The sequence below is a fragment of the Mesocricetus auratus genome, unplaced genomic scaffold, assembly GCF_017639785.1.
Source record: "Mesocricetus auratus isolate SY011 unplaced genomic scaffold, BCM_Maur_2.0 Super-Scaffold_100019, whole genome shotgun sequence".
Taxonomy (NCBI): Eukaryota; Metazoa; Chordata; class Mammalia; order Rodentia; family Cricetidae; genus Mesocricetus; species Mesocricetus auratus.
The window spans coordinates 32,466,860-32,494,806 of NW_024429200.1; the positions used below are offsets into that span (position 1 = coordinate 32,466,860).

The 27,947-nt window shown below is 39.5% G+C and overlaps 1 protein-coding gene across 1 annotated transcript in view; it reads right to left on the bottom strand.

Moving 5' to 3' along the window:
* Sdhaf3 (succinate dehydrogenase complex assembly factor 3) overlaps positions 1–25,237 on the bottom strand; it is a 60,364-nt gene extending 35,127 nt beyond the window's left edge. Inside the window, exon 1 of the mRNA XM_005082939.4 lies at positions 25,013–25,237. Coding sequence (XP_005082996.1) covers positions 25,013–25,186 — 174 coding nt within the window. The 5' untranslated portion in view covers positions 25,187–25,237. The remainder of the gene's footprint in view (positions 1–25,012) is intronic.
* Between the last annotated feature and the right edge of the window lie 2,710 nt (positions 25,238–27,947).

Below are 27,947 nucleotides of genomic sequence, written 5' to 3' on the forward strand. Positions count from 1 at the left end.
TGGCAAATATTTAAATGATATAGTATATCAGTGGTACAAAATGCTTTAAATAAAAAGCCAATTAATTAGCTCTAATAATATCTTGATTTATTTTATCAAATTCATGGAGTCACAGTAAGGCTGTTAGAAATAGCATTGTTAATGCTATTGTAAATTGAGCTTTTACAAGTTTAGCAGTGAAGACAAAATTATTTCATTTTAAAGTGATAAAATCTGTCACAATTTTGCACCAAGACTGCAGTGGGGTGTCAGCTCTTCAGTATGGTGGCAGGTCCTACAATATTTGCAGAACTCATGTGCACATCAACCTAAATGACCTACAATGAGACTGGGCTTTTTGTAATCTGACACCCTAAATTTTACTTGTATTTTGCTCAAATCACTGACCATTATGTAATCAAAGTGTTGGACAAATAAACAAACAAAAGGCTGACGATTCCAACAGCTGGTGTTTAAGAGAGCACTTGTAAGTTGGAGACTGAGTCACCACGAGGAACCAACCATCTATGAAAGAACAGTTTGAGGCTTCATCTTGAAAAGCTCTATAACTGAGCATCCAGAGCTTCTGGGAACAGTATGGGGGAGGGGGGTCAGGCTCCTGCTTAAAATGAGACATGCTCACAGGGATGTCAAAGTAGAAGAAAACTGAAAAGGCACGTGACTGGGAGCACATGACTCCCCAAAGCATTCATAATAATCCTAAATAAGGACAACTGAGCAGACAAAGTGTTTTGCAAAATTTTCAAAGAAAACTCATCAAATTGGAGACAAAAACATAATTCCTGTAAAATATTCACGTTTGGGCTGGAGAAATGGCTCAGTAGTTAAGAGCACTCACTGCTCTTCCAAAGGTCTTGAGTTCAATTCCCAGCACCCACATGGTAGCTCATAACTGTCTGATGCCCTTCCAGTGTGCAGATGCACATGCAGACAAAGAACCTATAGCATTACATAAATAAACAAACAAACAGATAAATAAATAAATCTTTAAAAATACTTAGGTCTAACTGTTTAATAGTTAAACACAGCTTCCATGATGAAATTTTCTCTTTGTTTTTCCCTTAAATTTTTTATTCTGCTTTTTTTTTTTGAGGGAGAGATGAGTGGGATTGGTAGGCATGATGTGAAAGACACAAAGAATAAAAAGAAAGTTTTTAAAAGGCATTAAGCACAGTAGCACACTAGAAAATGCCATAATACTACTAGTTGAAAGTAACCAACATCTTATTTTCTCTTTTTAAAATTTAGATAACTACCATCTAGTATTCAAAAACGGAAAGAAAATAGCTTATCTGATTTTTTCAGAAATTGTCTAAATCTTTAATTTGAACATTCCTAACTCCACACTCTAACAATCTGCGATGCTCATGTAAAAGCTGTATGTATACTCTTCAAAGTTTCATGGAAAATATATTTTGTTCTAAAAGAATGACAAACATAAACTCAAATACAATTTATATTTGATGTCTTGTAGCCTGCTGACTGGAAACACCAGAAAACAGAAACCTGAAGCTAAAAATATGGTTCAGGGATTGATGGCTCTTACTGTTCTCCCAGACTTCTTGATTTCAGCACCCATGCTGGGCAGTTTACAACTGCCTATTCCTATACCTTTAGTGGATCTGACACCCCCTTCTGGCCTCCAAAGCTATCTGTACACACATGCACATGCAAACATAGGAATAAAAATAAATCTAAAGCAAACAAACAAAAATCCTATCTTGTTAGGTTTTGTTTTCTTGTATTAATTAATTATTAATTTGGTGTGTGTGTGTGTGTGTGTGTGTGTGTGTGTGTGTGTGTGTGTGTGTGTGCGTGCTTGCCTGTTCTTTTGTGGACCCAAGGTCAAACAAAAATCTGTCAGTCCTGACCACAAGTGCCTTGGTCCACTGAGCAATTCTGCCAGCCTTTTCTTAGTATTCTTGTTGTTTTTTTTTTTTACTACTACCATCTCTAGGGTGGTACCTCAAACGTAGTGAGCATTTATATAAAAATATACTGAATTAATTAATTTCTTCAATAAGACTGGGAAAATATAATGAAGACTTTGACAACAGTGCAAGAAAAGGAAGGCAAAAAAATCAAAGCAGAAATGAAACCATAAAATTGGCTATGCAAAATTCTAGGTAACTTAATACTAAAGATCACACTGAACCAATTATTAATTTTTAAAATAAAATCATTTCACACAACAGTTTTCACACAAGTAACTCTTCTCAATTTCTCTAAGAAAAACGATTCACCAAAGCAGTTACATAAAATGTTATTCAGGGATACTCGTGAACCCTTCAAAATGGATTAAAACTAAACAGAAGACATAGAAATAGCAACTTCATTTTAAAGTCAGTAAATGCACATAAGAAACATAAAATGGCAACAACATAACTAGCTTAAATAATTCATGAATACTAGTACTTGGAATAGGTCAGATAAATATTACAGATTAAAACCGAAAAGTTTTCTGATTTACAGGCTGTCTTTCTATCCATAAGGATTTTCTGCCACCGTGTGGAAGATTGTAAAATTACACATAATTTAAAAACTATTTTATCTGCCTAGAGCTATTAGTTTATCCCCAGATTTCAAATATTTGAATAGCTAAATACAGTTGTAAAATCTAGTTGAATCCAGTACTTCAATGCAAATGTTAAATTCTATGTAAACCTGTGTACAGGCTCCATCTCTCTTCTTCCTGAAGAAACGGTGTTGATCCTAGTAAGGACACTATGTGGCCGATACTCAGTTTCAGGTTTTTCCCATATTACTTTATGTGTGTGTTGGGAGGTGGGGGGAGGCTGATACACAGTTTCTCTGTGTAACAGCTCTGGTGGTCCTGAAACTTGCTTTGTAGGACAGGTTGGCCTCAAACTCAGATTAAAGGCATGAGCCACCACCACTCAGATCCCATATTATCCTTTAAGTACTTTTATTTCTCCCTACACCAGGCACTTAAAATATTAAATTAGACAAAAGAAAATCAAACTTATCCTGAATAATTAGGAATCTGGTGTCAGGTTTTTTTTTAATTTTGGTTTATTTATTTTATTTTATGTGCATGAGGGTTTTGCCGGTATTCATGTGAGTATATATGTGCACCATGTGTGTTTCTGGTGCCCTTGAGTATCAGAAGAGGCATCAGATCCACTAGACCTGGAGTTACAGACGGTTGTGAGCATCAGATCCACTAGACCTGAGTTACAGACGGTTGTGTGTTGGGGAAGTCCTGTTATTTGCCTGTTATTTGTCAATAAAGTACTGTCTGGCCAATGGGGAATCTAGATAGGAGGGACTAGGAGTCGAGGAGGATTCTGGGAAGGAAAAACACAAGAGAGTCAACATGTAACGCCATGGGGGTAGGAAGCCCGGAACTATTCTCCGGTAAGAGACATACATAGATTAACAATTATGGGGTAATTACTTAAGTCAGAGGTAGCCAGTAAGAAACAAGCAAGGCCAACAGCTTCATAATTAATACAGCGTCTTGTGTGTTTATTTGGGGACTAGAAAGCGGCAGAGCCCAGGCGGCTGGCAGGGGATATACCAAAGCGGCTAGCAAAGAAAAAGCTTCACTTAACAGTTGTGAGCCACCATGTTGATGCTAGGAATTGAAACTTAGTCCTCTGAAAGAGCAACCAGTGCTTTTAATCACTAACCCATCTCTCCGCCCAACTTTTCTTTTTTTTAAGTTAGAAACAAGCTTGTTTCACATATCAATCACAGCTCCCTCTCCCTCCCCTTCTCTCCCACCCTCCCCAACAGGCCCCCCAGTCCTCCACCCAATCTCTACTCCGATCCCCAGGGAGGGTAAGGTCCCCCATGGTGGATCTCCAGAGTCTGTCATTTCATCCACAGCAGGGCCTAGGCCCTCCTGCAAGAGTCCCAGGTGAGAAAGCCTCCCATATTGTGGTATGGGCACTCAAAGTCTATTTGTACGCCAGGGATAAATACTACCCATGGTCCCATAGATTACCTAGGCCTCCTCACTGACACCCACATTCAGGGGGTCTGGTTCGGTCCCATGCTGTCCACCCAGCCATCAATCTGGGGTCCAAAAGTTCCCCCTTGTTCAGGTCAACTGTTTCTGTGGGTTAAACCAGCCCACTCTTAACTCCTTTGAAGATCAAATATGTATTAATTGCCACATAACAAGAGACTAAACACTGACCAAGCCAGGAACTAAAGTGTTTGGAGAAAGGCCAGTATTGTGTGAAACATAACTCTGTGTTCTCATACTTATGAAGAACGTTTAAGAAATTAAGCCTTGATATAAATTCTTAATCTCTATAAATGCCACAGTAAACACAATTGAATTGTTAGCTTTTGTGCAATTGGGGACATTCACATAGTCACTGGCTTTTCTCCAAAGTGAAGAAAGTTTTCTGCTGAACCTGTGTAGATAAAATACGTCCCTAGTAATTATAAAGCACAAACATAAGCAAGCACTGTTCTTGTCCTCACCGAACTACCATATACTGATGACAAAGTATACACACAAGACAGAGTTGGAAGCAGTAAAGACCAAATGAAAGTCGTGCTTGAGGAAACTAGAAAACAGAAATACTTGATTGTCACTAGAAGACAGAAGAAAGATAGCATAGGATTATAGGACTGGGGGCTGTTTTGAAACCATTTTAGACTCTGACTATGCAGAAAAATTGAACCATTTAAGACAATTGAATTGTGAGAAACAAAACTACTGGGTCAATTATGGAGCAAATTTCTCAAATGAGTCACTAAAATACAGGATTTATGACAATAAGCATTGACAGAAGGGAAAATGCATTGGGGTGATACTTCGAATACTTTCCAACTCCAGGGTCAAGAAAGATCAATAGGAAAACAGAAATCAGTTTTCAAAAAAGTAGTAACATGATCTAAGTCACACTTTTGACAGGTAAAAGAGAGCGTTGCAAGATTTCTTATAAACTTATTACAGACATATGGAGGTAACAGCAATTGAGATGAGACCAACAAGTCAGAATTCTGAGACCATAAAGGAAAGGGAGTCAACACGATTTCACAACTAGTTAAATATGGAAGAGAAGCAAACATGAATATAAAATTATATAATTTGATTTCCTTTCAGGACCCTCAAATCTCTTATTTGCCAATCCCACCTTCTTATTAACCCTCTTCCTACTCCACACAAGAGCCAAAACCACTAATGCTCACCAGACACTGTCCACAGGGCACTATTTTATTTGTTCCTTAACCTTAGATGTTGTATTGATAGGAACACTGTGGCTTGGAATGGTCTAATTATCCAACAACACCCACTCAGTGACGACCTGTTAACCCAATGTCAAACAATCAATGACTTTGAGATTCTCCTGCTCAGCCTCACAAGTGGCTAGAAAAACAGGCCACCAAATACACAAAAAATACAAAGCATGTGTTAATGGACAGCTCGTGTTATTCTAAGACTTCCAGTCAATTGCAAACCATTAGTAATTCAATTTGGGGAAATCCACAAGTTCTGTGAAGGTTTTCCACCAGAGGAGGGTAGGGCCCCAATAAGACTACCTTGTTCAAGAATTATTTATACTTCTAAGAGGAAGTAAGAGATAATAGAGTTCAAAATCCAACAAGTAAGAAATAGTAAGCATCTAGACAAGCCTACAAAAAGATAAGACAAAAAGAAAAGAACTTCCACTTAACCCAGCACAGTTAAATTTAACAAGACAATCATATTTTATCTTTTTTGTTATAATCTATCATACTTATGCTATATTAACAAACAGATGTATGTATCATGGTGGTGCATGTCTTAATATCAGCACTTGGAAGACAAGGGCAGGCTGTTCTCTCCAAGTTCCAGGTCAGCCAGAGCTACACAGAGAAACACTGTGTTTAAAAAAAAGAAAGAAAGAAACAGCTGCACTGAGTGTGTGAATGTGCTGGTATAGTGGTGACATCTTTAACCCCAGCACTTAGCAAGCAAAGCTCCATGAGTTTGAGGCCAGCCTGATTTATTACACAGTGAGACTCTATCTTTAAAAATAAAGCCTGGTGGTGGTAGCTCACGCCTTCAGGGGGCCAGAGGTAGGGGCAGTCAGATCTCAGCAGATCTAGTGTACAAAGTGAATTCTAGGTCAGTCAGGGCTGTACAGAGTAACCCTGTCTCAAAAGCAAATAATAATAATAATAATTTTTTAAAAATTTAAGGAAGAAAATAGTTGTTTATGACTAATTATATTTCTGTATTCAAACTAAAAGCAAATTAACATTATCTAAATATTTAAAATCAATAAACTCTTAGATATAATCAAACTACTTTTAGTAAACTAAGAAACACATTCAAAAGTACCATATACATCCTATTCTATTGCTGCACACTATACACAAAATTTTAAAGAAAAAGAAATTATCGAGATAAGGGAATCTCATTGTATTTTCTAGAGTAAAACATAAAACCCCTAATCAACACTTCACAATTCTGTACAATTTCACCTCTACTCCTGCTACTATTAAAATATATGCAAATTTAAAAATATACTGGAATTTGATCTTAATAAACTGAGTCTTGATGCTCCTTTAACTCAGGCTGGTCAGAATATTTTCATAGCATTCAGGTAAAAAGGAATGGAGTTAAAATAATGTGGTGTCTCTCAATTTTCAAATGTCAAACTTAACTTGTTCTTTGCATCAAGCAGAAGTTAAATTTTCTTCTTTCTAGACACATCCATCAGCATTTGTAAACATACCCTCTTTAAAAAGTTGATTTATGCAAATGATGTTTACACAAAGAAACAAAGTATGGGTTGATTGTTCATTTTAAAAATGATTCACAAAAGAACTTGTTTAAATAGTAAGTATGCCAGTATACATAAAACAGTTCTATTTTCCAAAAAAAAAATCAATTTACAATCAACTTTTCAGAAATACACTCCAATATATGCTATTTACATGACTATCAAGCTTCAAAAACTCTTACTACTAGTCTTTGTCCTAATATGGTGACAGGGGAAACAAATGAATTAAATACAATGGCTGAAAATGACACAGAAATGTATACTTAGGATAGTTTGACCCACACTCATATGACTATACTAACAACTATTAACCTACGAAATTCATCCCTAAAAATGTAGTCAAGGTGTACCAAAGAGTGGAGTCAATGTTGAAAGGTGGCCCATGCAAGAAGAAAATACAGAAAAAGGAAGCCCAGAAATTCTCTTTTACTTTTGTTTCTAAGAAAAACTCATAGGAGGTAGAAGGCTGTGTTAGGGTTTCTATTGCTGTGAAGAGACACCATGACCATAGCAACTCTTATACAGGAAAACACTTCATTGGTGCTGGCTTAGTTTCAGAGGTTTAGTCCATTATCATCATGGTGGAGAAAATGGCAGCAGGCAGGCAGCCATAGTGCTGGAGAGGGAGCTGAAAGTTCTACATATTGATTCTTAGGCAACAGTGAATTGCAACACTGGGTGTGGCTTGAGCATAGATGAGACCTCCAAGCTCACCTCCACAGTGATAGACTTCCTCCAACAAGGCAACACCTAGTGCAACAAGGCCACACCTACTAATAGTGTCACTCCCTACAGGCCAAGCATTCAAACATGAGTCTATGGGGGCCATACCTACTCAAACCACCCACTCCCTGGCCCCCACAGGCTTGTAGTCATAACATAATACAAAATGCATCTAGTCCAATTCCAAAAATCACCATAGTCTTTCACAGTCTCAACAATGTTTAAAAGTCCAAAGTTCAAAGTCTCTTGAGATTCATGCAATGTCTTATCTGTAATCCCCCTATAAAATCAAAATCAAAAAACAGATTACATACTTTCAACAAACAATGGCACAGGATATACATTACCATTCCAAATGGATGAAAGAGAGGATAGTAAGGAAATACTGGACCAAAGTAGGATCTAAAACCAGATGGGAAAACTCCAAGCTCTGCATCTCCGTGTCTGATGTCAAAACACTCTTTAGATCTTCAACTCCTTTAAGCTCTGTTGACTGAAACACACTTCTCTTGGGCTGGTTCCCTGTTATTAGCTTTCCTTGGCAGGTATCCCACAACTCTGGAATCTCCAACATCTTGGAGTTTCCAAGGCAATTCGGGCTTTAACTTCACAGACTCCCCTGACATATATCTGGTCTCAGTGTCTTTTAGTGAGATTCCATAACCCCTTTCTTCTATCCTTGACTCTAAAGCCAGAACCATGTGGCCAAAGCTGCCAAGTTTTGCTGCTTGCTGGGGCTGGAACATGGCTCCCTCTTTCAATTACATCCTCACCAGCTTTCTCTTTTCCAAGGTTTCCTTCACTGCCTAAGCTTGGCTGTCCTGGAACTTGCTCTGTAGACCAGGCTGGCCTTGAACTCAGAGATCTGCATGTCTCTGTATCCCAGATGCTGGATCAAAGACATGTGCTACCACACCTGGACCTCAGCTGTTCTTTAATTCTTTTTCACAAGTTGGAAACTTAGCAGGGTAAGGGTCTTACCCTGAGGTCACCACACCCTTTATTCCATTTCTTAATCTATTTATCTCCTTGAAGCAGGAGTTAGCTCCATTCCACATTCTGGTGGCCCTTTCTTCCTCAAATTGTACATTATGTATCTTTCCTTGTCTAGTTTGTTCCTTTTCACTATAGATCTTCTTAAGGGTGATCACTAATAACCACATGACAGAGTCAATACTAGGCTGTTTTGAGATTTCCTCTGCCAGTACAATTAATCCAAAACTCTTCACTTTAGACTCAGGCAGACTGTTAGGACAAGGGCAAAAATCAGCCACATTCTTCACCAAAATATCACAAGAACAATCTCTAGGCAACATACTAAAATTATTCCCCTCTGAAACCTCTTCAGCCACGTCCCCACAGTTCAAATCACCCTAAACCCCACTATCGTCTATGTTCCTACTAGTATGGCCCATTAAGCAGCACTTAAAGCACTGCACTGCTTTCCTAACCCAAAGTCCCAAAAACATGAGTCAGGCCTATCATAACAATACCCCAGTCCCTGGTACCAACTTCTGTCTTAGTTAGGGTCTCTATTACTGTTTGGAAATACTATGACCATGGCAACTCATATACATGAAAACATTTCATTGACGCTAGCTTACAGTTTCGGACGTTTAGTCCATTATCATCACGGCAGGAAACATGGCAGCATGCAGGCAGGCATGATGCTGGAGAAGGAGCTGAAAGTTCTGCATCTTAGTCCACAGACAGTAGGTAGTGAATTGTAATAATGGGTATGGCTTAAACATGCAGGAGACCTCAAAGCCCACCTCCACAGTGACACACTTCCTCCAGCAAAGCAACACCTAGTGAAACAAGGCCACACCTCCTAATAATGCCACTTCCCATGGGCCAGGCACTCAAATACATGAGTCTATGGAGCACTATATATTCAAACCACCACAATGGCTATGCCTAGAAAAATAAGCCAAATTTGATGATCTAGAAATGAAGTATTTTGGTCACCAGCTAAAGAGAAACAAGAAGGATCCTGAGGACCCCAAATCACCACTCTTAGCTTCTTCCTGTTTCAGAGTGTCAACCTCAGGACAAATCCATAATCTCTGGCATCTCCAATATACACCAAAAAGTTAGCAATACGAATGAAAGGGAAAAGCAGCCTTGCAATAATTAAGAGGTGAAGTTGAAAAATAGGATAACAAGGACACAGCTGCTGCAAGCATAGGTGATGATGACGATGATGATGGTGATGATGATGATGATGATGATGAGGACAAGGATTCATTAAAAAGGATAGCTATTGTAGTCTGAAAACCATGGTGAAAAAAACCAAAATAATGACAAAAAAAGGTCTGAGGAAGTAATTATAAAGAAGTAGAACTGAATTACCTGTTTCCACATTAGTCTACAGAATAAGCCCTTAGACAAAGTGTTTCTGAAGTATCACACTGATGTTTCTAGAAGTGCTCTAGAAACCAGCAATTTGCATTAAATGTACCAGATCTTATCAACACCTTGACTACACTCAAAGAAGTACATCTTTCCAAACATTTCACAGTAAGTAATTCTGGCTTCGTGTAGCTTTCTCCTTGCTTTCCAAAGGCACTGGAAGACCAGCACAAAGTCCCTTTAAAACAGCACTAACTTACTGCACAAGTTCTGAAGTTCCCAATTGCTATGTGTATCTGCAGCTTGTCAAATAAGTAAGTGACACAACAAACTCCCTGGGCTGTTTTACATGAGTCACTAAAGAAGATATCTTTAAGAGAGTGCACAGTTCAAACTCTGTTGTCTGAAGCTAGAAAAGTATTCTTGTCATTCGTGTGACCACTGTAGCTGTTTCTGGAAATATGTGCTAGCTATGCCATTTACTACCATTCTGAGTATTGTATACAAAGGTAGTATACAAAGAATATACATTTTTTATTGTGTGGGATAGTTTTAAAGCAAACTATAGACCTGTTCATGGGTGGCAAAGGGAAGTATCACAGCACCAAAGTCCTGAAATGCCCAGCATTTTTAAAGCCAATTCAAATAAAGCATGAACACTTCAGTGTTTTAGAACTTAAAAAAAAAAGGCATACCTTTTCCTTTAGACATGCCTCAATTATAGTGATTTAGAAGTAAAGAAGAGCAAAAACTTGTAAACAAGGCAAATTCAATCCCCCCTTGGGAAATGAGCTAATTAAATCTGCACACGAGGAGAATAAGCTGATGTCTCCGAGGCCCAGGAGGTTGCATTAATCTGCTTAATCTATTAACAGATACAGCAATAACGTCAAGCAAAAGTGGGCAACATTATAAGACAGGATTGAGAGAAAACATTAGTGTGAGTCCAGCACTGTCTAGGTAAAGACAAGCAATGAAGCTGCAGGACCCTTTCCTACTGCAGATGCAGTGAGACCTGATGAAAACATTCTTCTGCCCACTCTACTTCCCATTGTTTTAATGTCATTGTTCACTAAGCAATCATGTAGACACGAATCCAGTCTCCCAGGAAGGTTAGAGGTCAAAGAAATCCTAAAACACCACCAACAACAACAACAACAAAAAAGCTTTAAATCTGGCAGTCAATTTTGACATAATTGAACATGAAGTCTTTATTTACTACAGTTAATGTGAATGGACAATTTTTTCCCAGCAAACATAATGTATTTGGTTACCCATAACAGGTACCATCCCAGATCCCAAAGGGATATTTTGTAATGTTCGCCATAGACTCCTTATTAGCTATTAGACAATCTAAAACCATTCTTTCTTCTGAGATACAAATGAGAAAGGGTCCCTTGGAAATCAAGTCAAATATTCTGATTTCTAGAAAAGGACATGCTCTTCATTAGTCTTCAGTGGAAAGAGCCAATTGACAGTTCAATTTCTATTTCATAATTGTATAAGTTTAATTAACATGAGTCTGAGACCGGCAATTCGGCATCTTTGGGCATCTTAGTAAAGTTCAATTCATAATACAAGATCATTACTGGGCCTTGTAACCAGATCTTAGGGGTGGCAGATGTCCACCTCAAGTCTCTTCCTTAAGCCTATTACCAGTTTCCAAGACACAAAGGGAGCACATTGACACATTTTCACAAGACAAAGCAAATATTAATGAACCCCCCCAACTGATCTGTTCTCCTACAAAAACTTTTAAAAAGTAAAAAACTAAATACAACACAATACAACTATTAAGTAGCAACTTAACGTTTAGCAAATTACGTTACTGGAAAGTCATGGAATATTTCAATATATCTATACATTCTAAATACTTATGCTGATTGGGTGAAGAGTAAAACACTTGAATTTGAAGCTGCACATATTTCTAAAATCCAGCAAGAAAACAAAACATAGCTGGCATCAATATTTATACAAATATATGAAAACTCCAAGATTAGCATTCAAAATCAGGAGAAAAAGACAAGACATCTTTATTCCTATGTTAGAATTCTTTTCTACTGTTGGCCAGCTACACTGCTTTCAATGTCTTACCAAGCAATACAGCAATCCACATTATTCACATGTAAATCAAAAAAGGTCTGTTAGACTCCCCTTTGCCCACCTTTGTTTTGGTTTTCAAGACAGGGTTTCTCTCTGTAGCCCTGGCGGTCCTGGAACTCTCTCAGGTAGACCAGGCTGATCTTGAACTCACAGAGACTTTGAGAGCTGGGACTAAAAGCATGCCACACTACCACCAGCCCATCTTTTACATAAACTGTTAGTGTTTTCTACCAAGTTAAATAAGGGTTTTATATATTAATGCCATCAGCCACTTTTTTTTTCATTTTTGTGATTCCCATCAACTACATAGTATATTAACTTCAACTAATTTCCATTTGCCTTTTAAACATTTTAAAACTCAAATTATGAAATTTGTTTGCATTTAAAATATATTTTATTATCAATTCCTTGCTATAAAAATGTCCTCAAAGGTAACAGAGATGATCAAAGAAAAAAAAAACAAAACACAAATTTCAAGGACAAAGAAAGGCCTAAAGACAACAAAGGCCTAAAGAAACTTTTTAAAAAATTTACGCAGAAAATAAATATATAACTTGCCAATATGACAGTTTAACATTTATATGCCAGCAATTTCCACTTTCATTTCATTACTGAAAATATATCATTAAAATGCAAATGTGAGGCAAAAGCAACTCACAGTAAAAACAATACAAATTGTTAAAGTATTTAAATATTGATTATGAGATATTATGTCAAATGTAGAGAAAATAAAGTAGTGATTACGAAGTTACCATTCCCGTCCAGAAAGAGGGAAAAAATCAAATAGACAACTGTATATGATAAACACGACATCAAAGAAAACAACTGGCCAGTGCCTGCAGATCGCCTGGGACCTGCACAGAGCTCCCAATCCCGGCGGGAGCCAAGCACCCCAGACTCCAGATCTTCGCTCCCACCAACGAGACCAGGAAAGGAGAGGAGGCTGGGAGTCCAGGGAAGCAGCTGTTCCTCGGGCAGCATCAGATAAACAGGCCGGCTTCCAGGCCTGTGCTCCAGTGCCTGCAGATCGCCTGGGACCTGCACAGAACTCCCAATCCCGGCGGGAGCCAAGCACCCAGACCCCAGGTCTTCTCTCCCACCAACGAGACCAGGAAACCAGAGGACCCAGGGAGACCAGGGGAGTAGCTGTTCTGGATCAAGTACAACAGGACCCAGCATAGGGTCGAGGGGACCAGGTAAGAGGATAAGCGCCCCAGATTCCTGTTCTTCTTCTCCACTCACGGGACCAGCATTCGGACAAGGAATAGAAGAACCACCAGATTATTGGACTTGCTAGCACCCACCAAAAGGGAACTCTGGTCCCCAGACAAGTAAGGGGCTCTTTCTGCACCCACTAGAGGAAAGAGACAATATAAAAACACAGTCAGCAACAGAAAAACAAATATGACACCGCCAGATTCTAGAGACTCCACACCAGCAAGACCCCAACATTCCAACGCGAAGGAAGCAGAAGAGAACGACCTTAAAAGCACTTTCATGAAAATGATAGAGGCCCTAAAAGAGGATATTGGAAAATCCCTCAAAGAAATGGAAGAAAAAACAAACCAAAAAATGCAAGAAATGGAAGAAAAAACAAACCAAAAAATGCAAGAATTGGAAGAAAAAACAAACCAAAAAAGGCAGGAAATGGAAGAAGAAATGAAGCAAAAAATGCAAGAAATGGAAGACAAAACAAAGCAAAAAATGCAAGAATTGGAAGAAGAATCATACCAAAAAAGGCAGGAAATGGAAGAAGAAACAAAGCAAAAAATGCAAGAAATGGTAGAAAAAACAAAGCAAAAAATGAAAAAAATGGAAGAAGAAACAAACCAAAAAAGGCAGGAAATGGAAGAAGAAACAAAGCACAAAATGCGAGAAATGGAACAAAAAGCAAACCAAAAAATGCAAGAAATGGAAGAAAGAACAAACCAAAATGTTCATAAAAGGCAACAAACGGACAAACAGAGTAAACAGAAAATTGCAAGAAGCAATGCAAACACTGCAAGGGTTGAAAGCTGAAATAGAGTCATTAAAAAAAACACAATCTGAAGAAAGGCAGAAAATAGAAAAGCTGGACAGTCAGGCACTACCAATACAAGCATTACCAACAGAATAGAAGAGATGGAAGAGAGAATCTCAAGTGTTGAAGATACGCTAGGAGAAATGGATTTATCAACCAAAGAAAACCTTAAATCCAACAAATCCTTAACACAAAACATCCAGGAAATATGGGACACCATGAAAAGACCAAACCTAAGAATAATAGGTATAGAAGAAGGAGAAGAAATCCACCTCAAAGGGGCAGAAGGCATATTCAACAAAATCATAGAAGAAAACTTTCCCAACCTTAAGAAAGACATGCCAATGAAGGTATAAGAAGCCTACAGAACACCAAATAGAGTGGACCACAAAAAAATTCCCCTCGCCACATAATAATCAAGACCCCAAACATACAGAATAAAGAAAGAATATTAAGAGCAGCTAAGGAAAAAGGTCAAGTAACATATAAAGGCAGACCTATCAGAATTACACCTGATTTCTCCATGGAAACGCTGAAAGCCAGAAGGTCGTGGATAGATATTCTACCTACACTAAGAGACCATGGATGCCAGCCCAGACTACTATACCCGGCAAAGCTCTCAATCACTATAGACGGAGAAAACAAGATATTCCATGACAAAACTAGATTCAAGCAATATGTGTCCACTAACCCAGCCCTACAGAAAATTTTGGAAGGAAAACTCCAACCCAAGGAAGCTAACTACAACCAGAAAAAAAAAAGCATTAGAGAATCCCTCTCTACCAACAGCCAAAAAAACAAAGGGGTGAAATTCCACACATAATCCCACCAACAACAACCATCGCAAATCGAAGAAAGATGAGCAATCATTGGTCATTAATATCCCTCAATATTAATGGCCTTAACTCACCCATAAAAAGACACAGACTGGCAGATTGGATTCGAAGACAGAACCCTTCCTTCTGCTGCATACAAGAAACACACCTCACCCTTAAGGACAGACATTACCTGAGAGTTAAAGGTTGGGAAAAAATTTTTCAATCAAATGGACCCAAGAAACAAGCAGGGGTAGCAATCCTAATAGCTAACAAACTAGACTTTAAAATAAAATCAATCAAAAGAGATGAAGGAGGTCATTACATACTCATCACAGGTGAAACTCACCAAGATGAAGTGTCTATCCTGAACATCTATGCCCCAAATACAAAGGCATCCACATTCGTTAAAGAAACATTATTAGAACTTAAATCTCATCTAAAGCCCCACACAGTTATAGTGGGAGATTTCAACACACCACTCTCACCACTAGACAGGAATACCAAACAGAAACTCAACAAAGAAGCAAAAGGTCTAATAGAAGTAATGACCCAATTGGGATTAACAGATATCTATAGAACATTTCATCCACATAAAAAAGAATATACCTTCTTCTCACCACCACATGGAACCTTCTCAAAAATTGACCACATACTTGGCAACATATCAAACCTCAGCAGCTACAAAAAAATTGGAATAACTCCATGCATCTTATCAGACCACCATGCTTTAAAATTAGAATTCAACAACAACACAAATTGCAGAAAACCTACAAACTCATGGAAATTGAATAATGCTCAACTGCACCATCCCTGGGTCAAAGAGGAAATAAAAAAGAAATTAAAGACTTCCTCGAATTCAATGAGAATGAAGACACAACATACCCAAACCTATGGGACACTTTGAAAGCAGTGCTACGGGGAAGTTCATAGCGCTAAGTGCTCACATGAAGAAACAGGAGAACAGTTATACCAGAGAATTAACATCACAGCTGAAAGCTCTAGAACACAAAGAAGCACACTCCCCCAGGAGGAGTAGACGCCAGGAAATAATCAAATTGAGGGCTGAAATCAATAAAGTAGAAACCAGGAAAACAATACAAAGAATCAATGCAACGAAGAGTTGGTTCTTTGAGAAAATCAACAAGATAGACAAACCTTTGTCCAAACTTACCAAAGAGCAGAGAGTGAACACGCAAATTAACAAAATTAGAAATGAAAAGGGGGACATAACAACAGACTCTGAGGAAATCCAGAGAAACATTAGGTTATACTTTGAAAACCTGTACTCCACAAAATTCGAAAATTTAAAGGAAATGGATGACTTCCTGGACAGCTATCAATTGCCAAAACTAAATCAAGAACAGATAAGCAATTTAAATAGACCTATAACCCCTATGGAAATAGAAGCTGCCATCAAAAGTCTCCCAACCAAAAAAAGCCCAGGTCCAGATGGCCTCAGTGCAGAATTCTACCAGAAATTCAAAGAACAGCTTATACCAATTCTTCTCAAAGTGTTCCACACAATAGAAGCAGAAGGGTTTTTGCCAAACTCTTTCTATGAGGCTTCAATAACCTTGATCCCCAGGCCACACAAAGATACAACTAAGAAAGAGAACTTCAGACCAATATCCCTCATGAACATTGATGCAAAAATACTCAATAAAATACTGGCAAATCGGATCCAAGAACACATCAAAACAATCATTCACCACGATCAAGTAGGTTTCATCCCAGGGATGCAGGGATGGTTCAACATACGAAAATCCATCAACGTAATCCACCATATAAACAAGCTGAAAAACAAAAATCACATGATCATCTCACTAGATGCTGAAAAAGCCTTTGACAAAATCCAACACCCATTCATGATAAAGGTCTTGGAGAGATCAGGGATAACAGGGACATACTTAAACATAATAAAAGCTATATACAGTAAACCAACAGCCAACATCAAACTAAACGGACAGAAACTCAACGCAATTCCTCTAAAATCAGGAACAAAACAAGGCTGTCCACTCTCTCCATACCTTTTCAACATGGTACTTGAAGTTCTAGCTATTGCCATACGACAACAAAGGGGGATCAAGGGGATACAAATTGGGAAGGAAGAGGTCAAACTTTCACTGTTTGCAGACGATATGATAGTTTACATCAATGACCCAAAGAACTCTACCAGGGAACTCTTACAGCTGATTAACAACTTCAGCAAAGTGGCAGGCTACAAGATCAACTCAAGAAAATCAGTAGCCCTACTATATACAGATGATAAAAGGGCTGAAAGAGAAATCAGAGAAACATCACCCTTTACAATTGCCGCAAACAACATAAAATACCTTGGGGGTAACGCTAACCAAACAAGTGAAAGACCTGTATCGTAAGAACTTTGAATCTTTAAAGAAAGAAATTAAAGAAGCCCTCAGAAAATGGAAAGATCTCCCATGCTCTTGGATAGGTAGGATCAATGTAGTAAAAATGGCAATCCTGCCAAAAGCAATCTACAGATTCAATGCAATCCCCATTAAAATCCCAGCACAATTCTTCACAGACCTTGAAAGAACAATAATCAATTTTGTATGGAAAAACAAAAGACCCAGGATAGCCAAAACAACCCTGTTCAACAAGGCAACGTCCGGAGGCATCACCATCCCTGACCTCAAGCTCTATTATAGAGCTATAGTCCTGAAAACAGCTTGGTATTGGCACAAAAATAGGCAGGTAGACCAATGGAATCGAATTGAAAATCCGGGTATTAACCCACACAGGTACGAACATCTGATCTTTGACAAAGAAGCTAAAAATATACAATGGAATAAAGAAAGCATCTTCAACAAATGGTGCTGGCATAATTGGAGACTGGCATGTAGAAGAATGCAGATCGATCCATGTTTATCGCCATGCACAAAACTTAAGTCCAAATGGATCAAAGACCTCAACATAAATCCAGCCACACTGAACCTCTTAGAAGAGAAAGTGGGTGGTACCCTTGAACGAATTGGTACAGGAGACAGCTTCCTGAACATAACACCAGTAGCACAGACAGTGAGATCAACAATTAATAAATGGGACCTACTGAAACTGAGAAGCTTCTGTAAGGCAAAGGACACAGTCAGCAAGACAAAAAGGCAGCCCACAGAATGGGAAAAAATATTCACTAATCCCACATCTGACAGAGGGTTGATCTCCAAAATTTACAAAGAACTCAAGAAGCAAGTCTCCAAAACACCAAAGGACCCTATTAAAAAGTGGGCTGCAGAGCTAAATAGAGAGTTTTCAATAGAGGAGTCTAAAATGGCTGAGAGGCACTTGAGAAAGTGCTCAACATCCTTAGCCATCCGGGAAATGCAAATCAAAACAACTCTGAGATACCATCTCACTCCTGTCAGAATGGCTAAAATCAAAAACACCAATGACAATTTATGCTGGAGAGGATGTGGTGAAAGGGGGACACTCCTCCATTGCTGGTGGGAGTGACAACTGGTCAGCCACTTTGGAAATCAGTATGGAGATTCCTCAGAAAAATGGGAATAAACCTACCACAAGACCCAGCAACTCCACTCTTAGGCATATATCCAAAAGATGCCCATTCATACAACAAAGATGTCTGTTCCACTATGTTCATAGCAGCTTTATTTGTAATTGCCAGAACTTGGAAGCAACCTAGATGTCCCTCGCCCGAAGAGTGGATAGAGAAAATGTGGTACATCTACACAATGGAGTACTATTCAGCAGAAAAAAATAATGGAATCATGAGATTCGCAGGCAAATGGATGACACTAGAAGAAACCATCCTGAGTGAGGTAACCAAGTCACAAAAAGAGAAACATGGCATGTACTCTCTTGTATATGGATTTTAGACATAGATCTGGGGAGTGACAGCCTACAATCCCATGGCCAGAGAGTCAGGGAAACAGAAACTTCATTCAGTGGCTGATCGAAGAAGAGGTAGACTCCCATGGCTAAGTACTGAGCTGAACTCAAGAAAGCCAGTAACAGAGAGGGGAGGACTGATGACCAAAGGGATTAAGACTGGGCTGGTTTAACCCCCAGAAACAGCTGACCAGACAAAGATTAACTCTTGAATCCCAGGCATCAGCCTGGGAATCCAGCATGGGACTGATCAAGACCCCCTGAATCTGGGTGTCAGTGAAGAGGCCTAGGGAATCTATTGAGCCTTGGGCAGCAGATCAGTACCCATCCCAAGTATACACACGGACTTTGGACTCCCATAGAACAATGTGAGGTGCACTCTCACCCTGAACTCTTGGGGAAGGGTCTAGGCCCTGCCCTATATGAAATGACAGACTATGCACACCCTCATGGAGGGCCTCACCCTCCCTGGGGAAATGAGGGGATAACGGGGGGGGGGGGGGGGTTGGGGGAAGGGCACGGGAGGAAGGGAGGGAATGGGAGAGGGACCTGGAACTGACTTGTGAAGCAACCTTGTTTCTTATCTAAATTTAAACTGGAAAATAAAATTAAAAAAAAAAGAAAACAACTGTAATCATTTTATACTACAAAAGTTTAAAAATTCTTGAAAATATAAATTTCCAAAGTCTGAAGTACACTTTCTTGAGGTGAAAACACGGGATTTTCATAATTAAGTTATTTCCTTCTATAAGCCATACTATCTTTTGTTTAAATAAAGTTTTATCGTCTTCACCATTAAAATGAAGACTCAAGGCTCCAATGGCAGCCTGGAGAAATGACAGGAGCTTATTCTTACCTCTTCTATTTTCCAAATGGCAAGGAACTGGCAGGAAGAAAATGTGTTAAGGAAAATCCATAGTGACTAAGAACAAAAACAAACTCACTCAGCTAAGACATTTCAGGAGACTGCAAGACGGGGCAGGTGGGGTGGTAGAGAGGAACAGGAAGCCAGGGCTCAGGGCCCAAGCAGAGAAGGAGGCAGCTTTTAAAAAAAGTCAAGATACCATAACCACCTGAACTCAAGCATCACACTGGCAACTGAATATGGAGTGGAGAGCCAACAGAAATGAAGCTCACCAAAACTCTGTAACCCAAAATGAAATTCCCCATCAAACATGCTATACACATGGAGAGTTCTACTCAGCTTCTTATTGTTTTACTCAAAAGTATGAACAACAAGGATGACACCAACTGGCATCTAAGCAATAGTGGAGAGACTACCTTACATGCCCTTCCCTATAATGTGATTGATGACTTCCTTGTGTGCCATCCTAGAGCCTTCATCCAGTGGCTGAAGGAAGCAGAGGCAGACACCCACAATTAAAGACTGAACTAAACCCCTGGAACCCAGTTGCAGGGAGGGAGGAGTGATGAACAACAGGGTAAGACTTGGCAGGTGAAACCCACAGAATCAGCTGACCTGAACAAGGGGGAGCTCATAGACCCCAGACTGATGGCTGAGAGGCCAGCATGGGACTGATCCAGAACCCCCCCTGAACGTGGGTGTCAGTGAGGAGGCCTCAGCATCCTTTGGGGCCTTTAGCCCTGTCATCCAGATGGACTTTGGAAGCCCATTCCATGTGGAGGGATGCTGTCTCCGCCTGGACACATGGAGGAGGGCCTAGGCCCTGGCCCAGATCATATGACAGACTTTCAAGATCCCCCATGAGGACCTCACCCTCTTTGGAAAGCCATGTAGGAATTGGGGAAGGGGTTAGAGGAGGGCTGAAGGGGGGGGCGGGAGAGGAGGGGAGGGAGAGGGAGCTGGGATTGACATGTGAAGTAAACTTGTTTCTAATTTAAATTAACTAAAAAAAAAAAAGTATGAACAGAATTCGAAAATTCACAAAATATTGGACAGACAAAATAATACAAATGTCTCCAAAGAAGACATGAATTAAGGAACAGAAAATAATAATAAGTTGTTCTTTTCTACAAGAGATCATTTTTATTTTCTGTACATAAGTGTTTGGCTGTATGTATGTCTGTGTACCACATGTGTGTCTGGTGCCCTTGGAGACCAAAAGAGGAGCCACAGATAACCATCATGTGGATGCTGGGAACCATGTCTGTGCACTCTGAAAGAGCAGTAAGAGTTCTTAACCAGTAAGCCATCGCTCCAGTCCCTATTTATTGTTTATTATCATAAGTTTTCCTACACTGGTTTTTAAGTTTTTTAAAGCTAAGGGTATTAAATAAAACAATTCTTACAAAGTAAAAGTGCTTTGTAAGCAATGACTTGATCAGTATTGCATATATTGATTTTATAGTAGTTATTAGAGCATGGAGTTGGCATGCCATTTGTTTCAGTGATTTAAATATAACTTTGCAGATTTAATATAAAATAATAATTTAATACTTTTAATAATTTAATAATAATGCCTCACCTTACTTGAATTATTAAAAAGTATTAAATTTTACATGAGTAATAAAATTATTAAATTCTCAAAAGTAGCAGAAGCCATCACCTCTAATTGCACTAAAGTAACCTTAAATATACATGACATGCAACTTAGTCATTTATTTTTATCTGATGATCCACTTAAAAGTCAAAAATAAAAAATAATACCATAATACCTCAGATGAGTTACAAAGGTGACATGAACTCTTGATAGTTGAAATACTGAGGTTAAGTTTCTGCTGATTCATCAACTGCAGGACAGCTGGCCCCAACCCCATAGAACACTTTGCCTTCATTCCAAAAAACAGGTAAAACTACTAAACCAGTGGAGAAGATGAGCCATTTCTTCCCTATGAAAACATTTCAACGAATGTACTTGGAAGGAATACTGGAAACAGAAAAGTAGCATGGGAACACAACCACAGCATATAGCTATGAAGGCCAAATTAGGCAAAGTTTTAGGAGAAACAGGACACTGTGTAGCCTCAGATTCTTGGCTCAAAATATTTAGTAATTTCAAAAAGGAACTGATCCTGAGTAGCATATGAAGATATTTACTTAACTCACAGAGTAGAATTCCAAGACCATGGTACTAGCAACTTCTTGGCACTGCTGAAAATCTTTTAACTGCATCGTGGTGTATATAATTGGGAATGATCATACATCCATGACTAGTCAGGAAGTATGAAAGATTCAGGGATGAGGTATATGACACACACACACACACACACACACACACACACGAGAGAGACAGAGACAGAGACAGAGACAGAGGCAGAGACAGAGACAGAGAGACAGAGAGGAGACTGAACTCAGGACTTGGCACATACTATGTAAGTACTCGATCACTGAACCACATCCCAGCCTCCCGTGGTCTCATTTTGAGATGTGGTCTTGCTAAATTACATAGGCTCATCTTAACTCTCTTGCTCTTGGCCCTACGTAGACAGTACCCATCACTACATTGAGCTCAGGCTGCTGTTTTTGTTTTTATTTTTTAATTTATAACAACCAGCTCCAATGGGGATTTCCAAGATTTCTGACACTACATCAAATCTCTCCCATCAGTGATGCCCAGTGAGTTTATGGCCTCACTTGAGTCCCACCTTTTATCATTTCCACTCACTCTCAACAAGTCATACTGGGGTCAAGCTGTCAGCACATTATTAATTTCTCTGATTGATAAACTTTCCCTAAACCACAGCACTGACTTAACAGTAAAAGCACCAGACAGGTATCACCTTAATCAAACTACCAACACCCTTTGCATAATGTGTTGAGGACAGTTCACCTCATAATAATCTTTCAAGCATGTACAACATTATCTAATCATGAGTAAACGTCAAATAAACCCAAATCAATGCATTCTTCTAGGTAACAGAAATGTACTTTTCAAAACCATGCCAAAACACAGGAACACTGAACAGCTGTTGACAAGCTACAGAAGATTAAGGAGGAAAAAAAAATGCCTAAATGCAGAGTAGAACCCAGTCGTGCTCCTGAAACACAGAGTGGGGATATCCTTGAAAGTAGTGGTACAGTGTGAATGCACCCTGTAGGTAAGAGTTCTCCAGCAATGTTTCTTTCTACATGTTGAAAAATGCCCTGGTTATATGTTATCACAAGGAGAAGCAGGGTGGTGGATTTCTGAGAACTCTACCTCATCTCCGAGTCTCTTCTGTAAGTCTAAATTACTTTAAAATAAAAAAAAAACAATGAAATTGCTGTCATCAAGCCTCCTATGATGATCAACACATTTACCCAGCTATCTTGTACCCTTTCCTTCAGCTTTTTGTCCTACATTTTCCTTAAACATTCCAAGTTCTTAAACTTTAGGACTTCAAAGTAGACTCCTTTCTTCTCAGCACCAGCATAGTCTTCATGTCTGGCTTCAAAGTGACTCAACAGATATGACTTTATAAACACCTTAATATATCACAACTTCAATGTAACTAACAATATACAAAGTACTTTTTAAATATTCTAGCTTTAGCTGGGCATGGTGGCACATGTATGACTTTAATCCCACCATTCAGGGGGCAGAGGCAGAGGTATCTGCAAGTTCCCGGCTAGCCTGGTATACAGATCAAGTACCAGGCCAACCAGGACAATCCACAGAAACCCAGTCTGATGAAGGAAGTCCTTCTGTATATATATTGATTGGTATAAATAGAATACTGTTGGCCAATAGGGAAGCAAAATAGGTGGGACAAGGAGTCTAGGCGGATTCTGGGAAATGTAGTAAAGAGAGTCATTGTCATGTGATCACCGGAAGAGGACATATGAGTCTGCGTCCTTGGAAAGGTAAATCCTTATAAAAATATATATTAGTGATTATGGATTAATAATTAAGTCAGAGCTAGCCGATAAGAAACCATAGCAAATGGCCAACAACTTATAATTAATATAGCGTCCTGTGTGTTATTTGAGGGCTGAGAAAGCGACAATGGGACCCAGGCGGGATCCTGCAACACGGGTCTCAAACAAACACAATAAAATAAAATAATAAACAAGCAAGCTTTGAGATGCTTGTTGTAATTACTGTTATTTTGCAGATAACACTGTAAGACTAGAAAAATTAACTGATGAGACATTTAGTAAATATAGAAGTCTAAATTTAAATCTAGTTGTTTTTTTTTTCTGACTCCAAGATCAATTACATACTTAAAGGACTTTGCACTTAAAAAAATTAAACCTCCCCAACTTCAGGCAACCAAATTAAGTCTAATAAACCAAGACTTTAAAGACAGTTCTAAATTTCTCTCTTTAAAATGTCAATGATTTACAATCAAGAATTATAGCATTCAATGAAAATGTTTACCCTAGCATAATCTATGTTGTTTTAAAGGTAAATGTCACTCATCTCTTCAGCCACTATCGTACAAAAACTCCTATTTTATCATAGCAGTTTCTTTAAAATACCTAGAAGCACTCTGCTCCCCAATTCCTTCCCCCTCCTGAAATCTACAAGGCAGGAGGAAATCCTGCAAGACTCTCAACTCCATGAAATACTTTTTCCCCTTCATTCTTAAAACAGGTTATTGGCTGCAGAGATGACTCAGTGAGAAAGGCACCTGCCGCTGAGCCTCACAGCCCAACTTTTGGTCCCCGGGGCCCATGTAGTGAAAGAAGAGAACAGACTCCTTTAGGTTATCCTCTGTTTGTATCCCACACAAATAAATATGTGATTAAAAATAAAAAAGAAGAAAGAAAAGTGAAAAGTCTAACAACTAAATACAAATGTGTGCATCCCTTTAAGAATTAGTCAATAGCGCAGTGTGTGTTAAAAAAGATACCAGGATTTGAGAGCCTAAAGAAACCAACTTTCAGCAGCCCCACGCTGGTAGAGCATGCCTTTAATCCCAGCGTTCTGAGAGGCAAAGGCAGGTGGATCTCTGTGAACATAGTCTACAAAGTGAGTTCCAGGACAGCTAGGGTTGTTACACAGAGAAATACCGTCTTCAAAAAAAAAAAAGGGGGGGAGGAGGAGGAAGAGAACAAATAGCTTTCACTTGGCCTAAGTCTTTGCATGTTATCTAATTGATTTAGTAAGGTCCTAAAATTAAAATTAACAAATGATCGAAACAAACTTCTCAACTCCGGAAGCTAAGTAAGGAACACTTGTTCATTACACCGGTCAACAACAGCCAGCGTTCACAGCGGGTGAAGACACCGCACCCTTATTTCCCCAACACCCGGCAACCCCAGACCCTCACAAAGTTGATCTGAACACCGGGGAAACTTAATGCGCTCGAGCAGAGAGAGCCTGGAGAAGCCGGGGGGCTCGCAGCGGAACTTGGTGCAGCGCGGCTTGACCAGCTTCAGGCTGTTTCTTTCAAACGCCCTAAGTGGCGGTGCATGCACCACGGGGAACCCAGGAGTCTGGGGAAAGGGGCGGGGAGGGGGCGTCACTTGCCTCCCATTCCTGCAAGAAACGCTGGGCCTCGCCAGAACCAACAGTTTTATGTCTCCTAAATTCGTCCTTCACGTACTGGTCACCCAAGGCTTTGAGGTCGGGAGGCAGAGCCCGGTGGAGCTGCAAGATGCGCTTGTATAAGGACCGGACTCGCGAAACATGCCTCGCCGGCATTGCGCCGCGCGTGCCGCGCCTGCGCTGAAGGTGCGCGCGGCTCCGCCCCACTGGGAAGTCGCCCGGAGCGGAGACCGAGGGCGCCCGACCTTCATCCGGTTTGGTCCGTCGTCGAAGCTTGTCCTTCCGGAAGCCCGAATTCTGTTGCCGACAGAAAAGTGCCCTGTCTCTCTCTGTGTTAGAGGCGTGACTTTTGATCTCTCTAGGAAGCCAAGCAATTTCTTGACTTCCTAGAGAGAGGCTATCTAAGTCGGAAAGCCTTGAGTGAGCGAGTTGTTGCCTTTCAGAGCTAACTCATCGTCGTTTCCGTTCATCTTCGTCAGTTCCTTCTTATTAAAGATTTGAGAAACACTCATCAAAATCAGTCTCCTCCAAAAAGCCTTCCTTGGTTCATCCAAACCGTTTGCCGCTTCGAGGTATTTTCCTGGCAGGAAGGAATGGATCAGTGTAGCTTCACCGCTGCCTCCAACAGCCCATCCCCTTGGCACAGCGCTGCACTAGGTCCTCCAAGCATAGTTTCTCCCGGGTAATTAACACTAGCCGGTAGGCTTTGTTAGTCCAGGTCAAGCAGGCTGTGGAAGAATCACGGGAAGTGTTTTATGTGTACTTTTCCAAGGCCACAGCCATGGGTTCTTATTAAATAATGTGAGGTGGAAACCAGAAATATAGACGTTTACAAGTCCTAACTTCTGTAGCGATGATAAGGAAAATGTAACTTTTCCGGAGCCTTATCCTTATTTTTTAATTCCCATTACGTTTTTCATCCTCCAGCAAATCCTAATGACTCCACCACCAAAATCATGCAGAAATCAAACACTATTTCCAACGTACCCTGTACCATAATCATCTCTTTCCACTGGATAGCTTCCTGCTTCTGGCAACGTTGAACTTCTGTTATGATCTGCCTAGGTGTAAATTAGATAATGTTGTTCCTCAGTTTGAGGAAGGCCAGGCACACTCCCAATCGAAGGCCTGGGCATTTGACAAACATTTGCTTGTAAGCTTCTCTCATTTGTATAACTCTTAACTAACAACACATTTTCCTTGTTCAGCTCATTGTTTGAAAACCCTGCAAATCAGACCCCTCCTAACAGCCTTGTTTAAAACTGTAACATAACCAAGCCAAAACACTCATGCTATTCCTCTTTTTTTTCCTTTTTCTCCATAATATTTAGTATACAGAATTTACTTAGTTACTTGTTATTGTTTCTCACTAGAATACTCAAGGAAGGAATTTTTCAGGAGGGATGTTTCATATATATATATATGCATACGGTAAATATCTTTTGCATTGATAGATGATACAAGTTTATTCATGATGTTGAGCATCTCAGGGCTTCATGTAAGTAAAACACAAGTGTGGATCTTTTACAGACACTGGATTTCTGTCTGTGTAACAACTATGAAATCCAAAAAGACAATAAATAGCCTCAGAGATTTTGCCCATTTCCAGAGCTCTCTATGGTGCCTCACAAATAGGAAGTACCCCAATATTTATTGCCTTGAATAGAGTTTTTCCTTTTACTTAACTTTAAGAAAAATATTTGTCTGAAAGAATACGGGACATTTTTAATGGATTTAATTTGGTATTGTGACAAACCACACTAATGGTGAGGATTGAAGAGCAGTGTAGTTACTTTATTTCAGGAAAATTTTCTAACCATATTCCATCCGTTAATATCCCTGTAGATTGGAAGTTATTTTCTTATTCTAGTTTACTTTTTTTCCTGGTTTCCCTTCAGGTTAAACTACAGGTATAATAAATACTCCTTTCAGAGCCAAAGCTCTTTATAAAAATGTGCAAAAAATTTCTGCCAATGAACTAACAAAAGAGTTGATTGGGCCTAAAGGGAACAGAAAAGTGTCATAAAGCACTGGCAAATCAATGAGATATGGAGGTAAGTGCCAGAAAGTCTCAAAGACAGTGGTTCTCAGCCTTCCCAATGCTGTGACCCTTTACCACATACAGTTCCTCATGTTGTGGTGACCCCCAACCATAAAATTATTCCGTTGCCATTCCATAACTGTAATTTTTCTACTGTTATTAGTTGCAATGTAAACATGTGATGTACAGGATATCTGATATGCAATCCCTGTAGGTTTCTCTACACACAGGTTGAGAACCACTGTTCTAAGACATGATGGTATAGTTAGACCTTAAGAAAGGAAACCAGGTAGTAAGAATGAGTGTAATGACAGATGAACTCTTTTTCACAATGAGTGAAACCGCACTATTTTGAGGATGCAACTGTTTCTGTGACCATTCACCTGAGCTGTTCTCTTGTGGTCAAAGTATCCGTAAATGGAAAATGACATTTGAGCTGAATGCCGGGCTATTAATCCAGACTAGAACACTTCATTTTGACCACAAGAGGAAAATTATGATTGGAAGGTCATGGAAACAGTAAGAATTTGTACGGATCACCTCCCACACAAGAGGAGATGGAAGGAGCAGGTAGAAATGGTGTTTGACAAGCAGAGAGGAGTGTTGACTGAAAAGATAGAAATGGTGGACAAGGAAAAAGCACCTGGAAAATAAAACAAAGAGAACATCTCGCTGGGCATGCTGCATTGATGCTTTATGCCATACTCCAGCCTTTATATTAAAATGCGCAATAGAAGTCTTACTATCAGATAATATTAAAAACATGTTCCAGGGCTGAAGAGATGGCTCAGCAGTTAAGAGTACTTGCTGCTCTTGCAGAGAACCCACATCTCTAACTGTAGTTTCATGGGATCCAACTCTCTCTCCTGGCCTCCA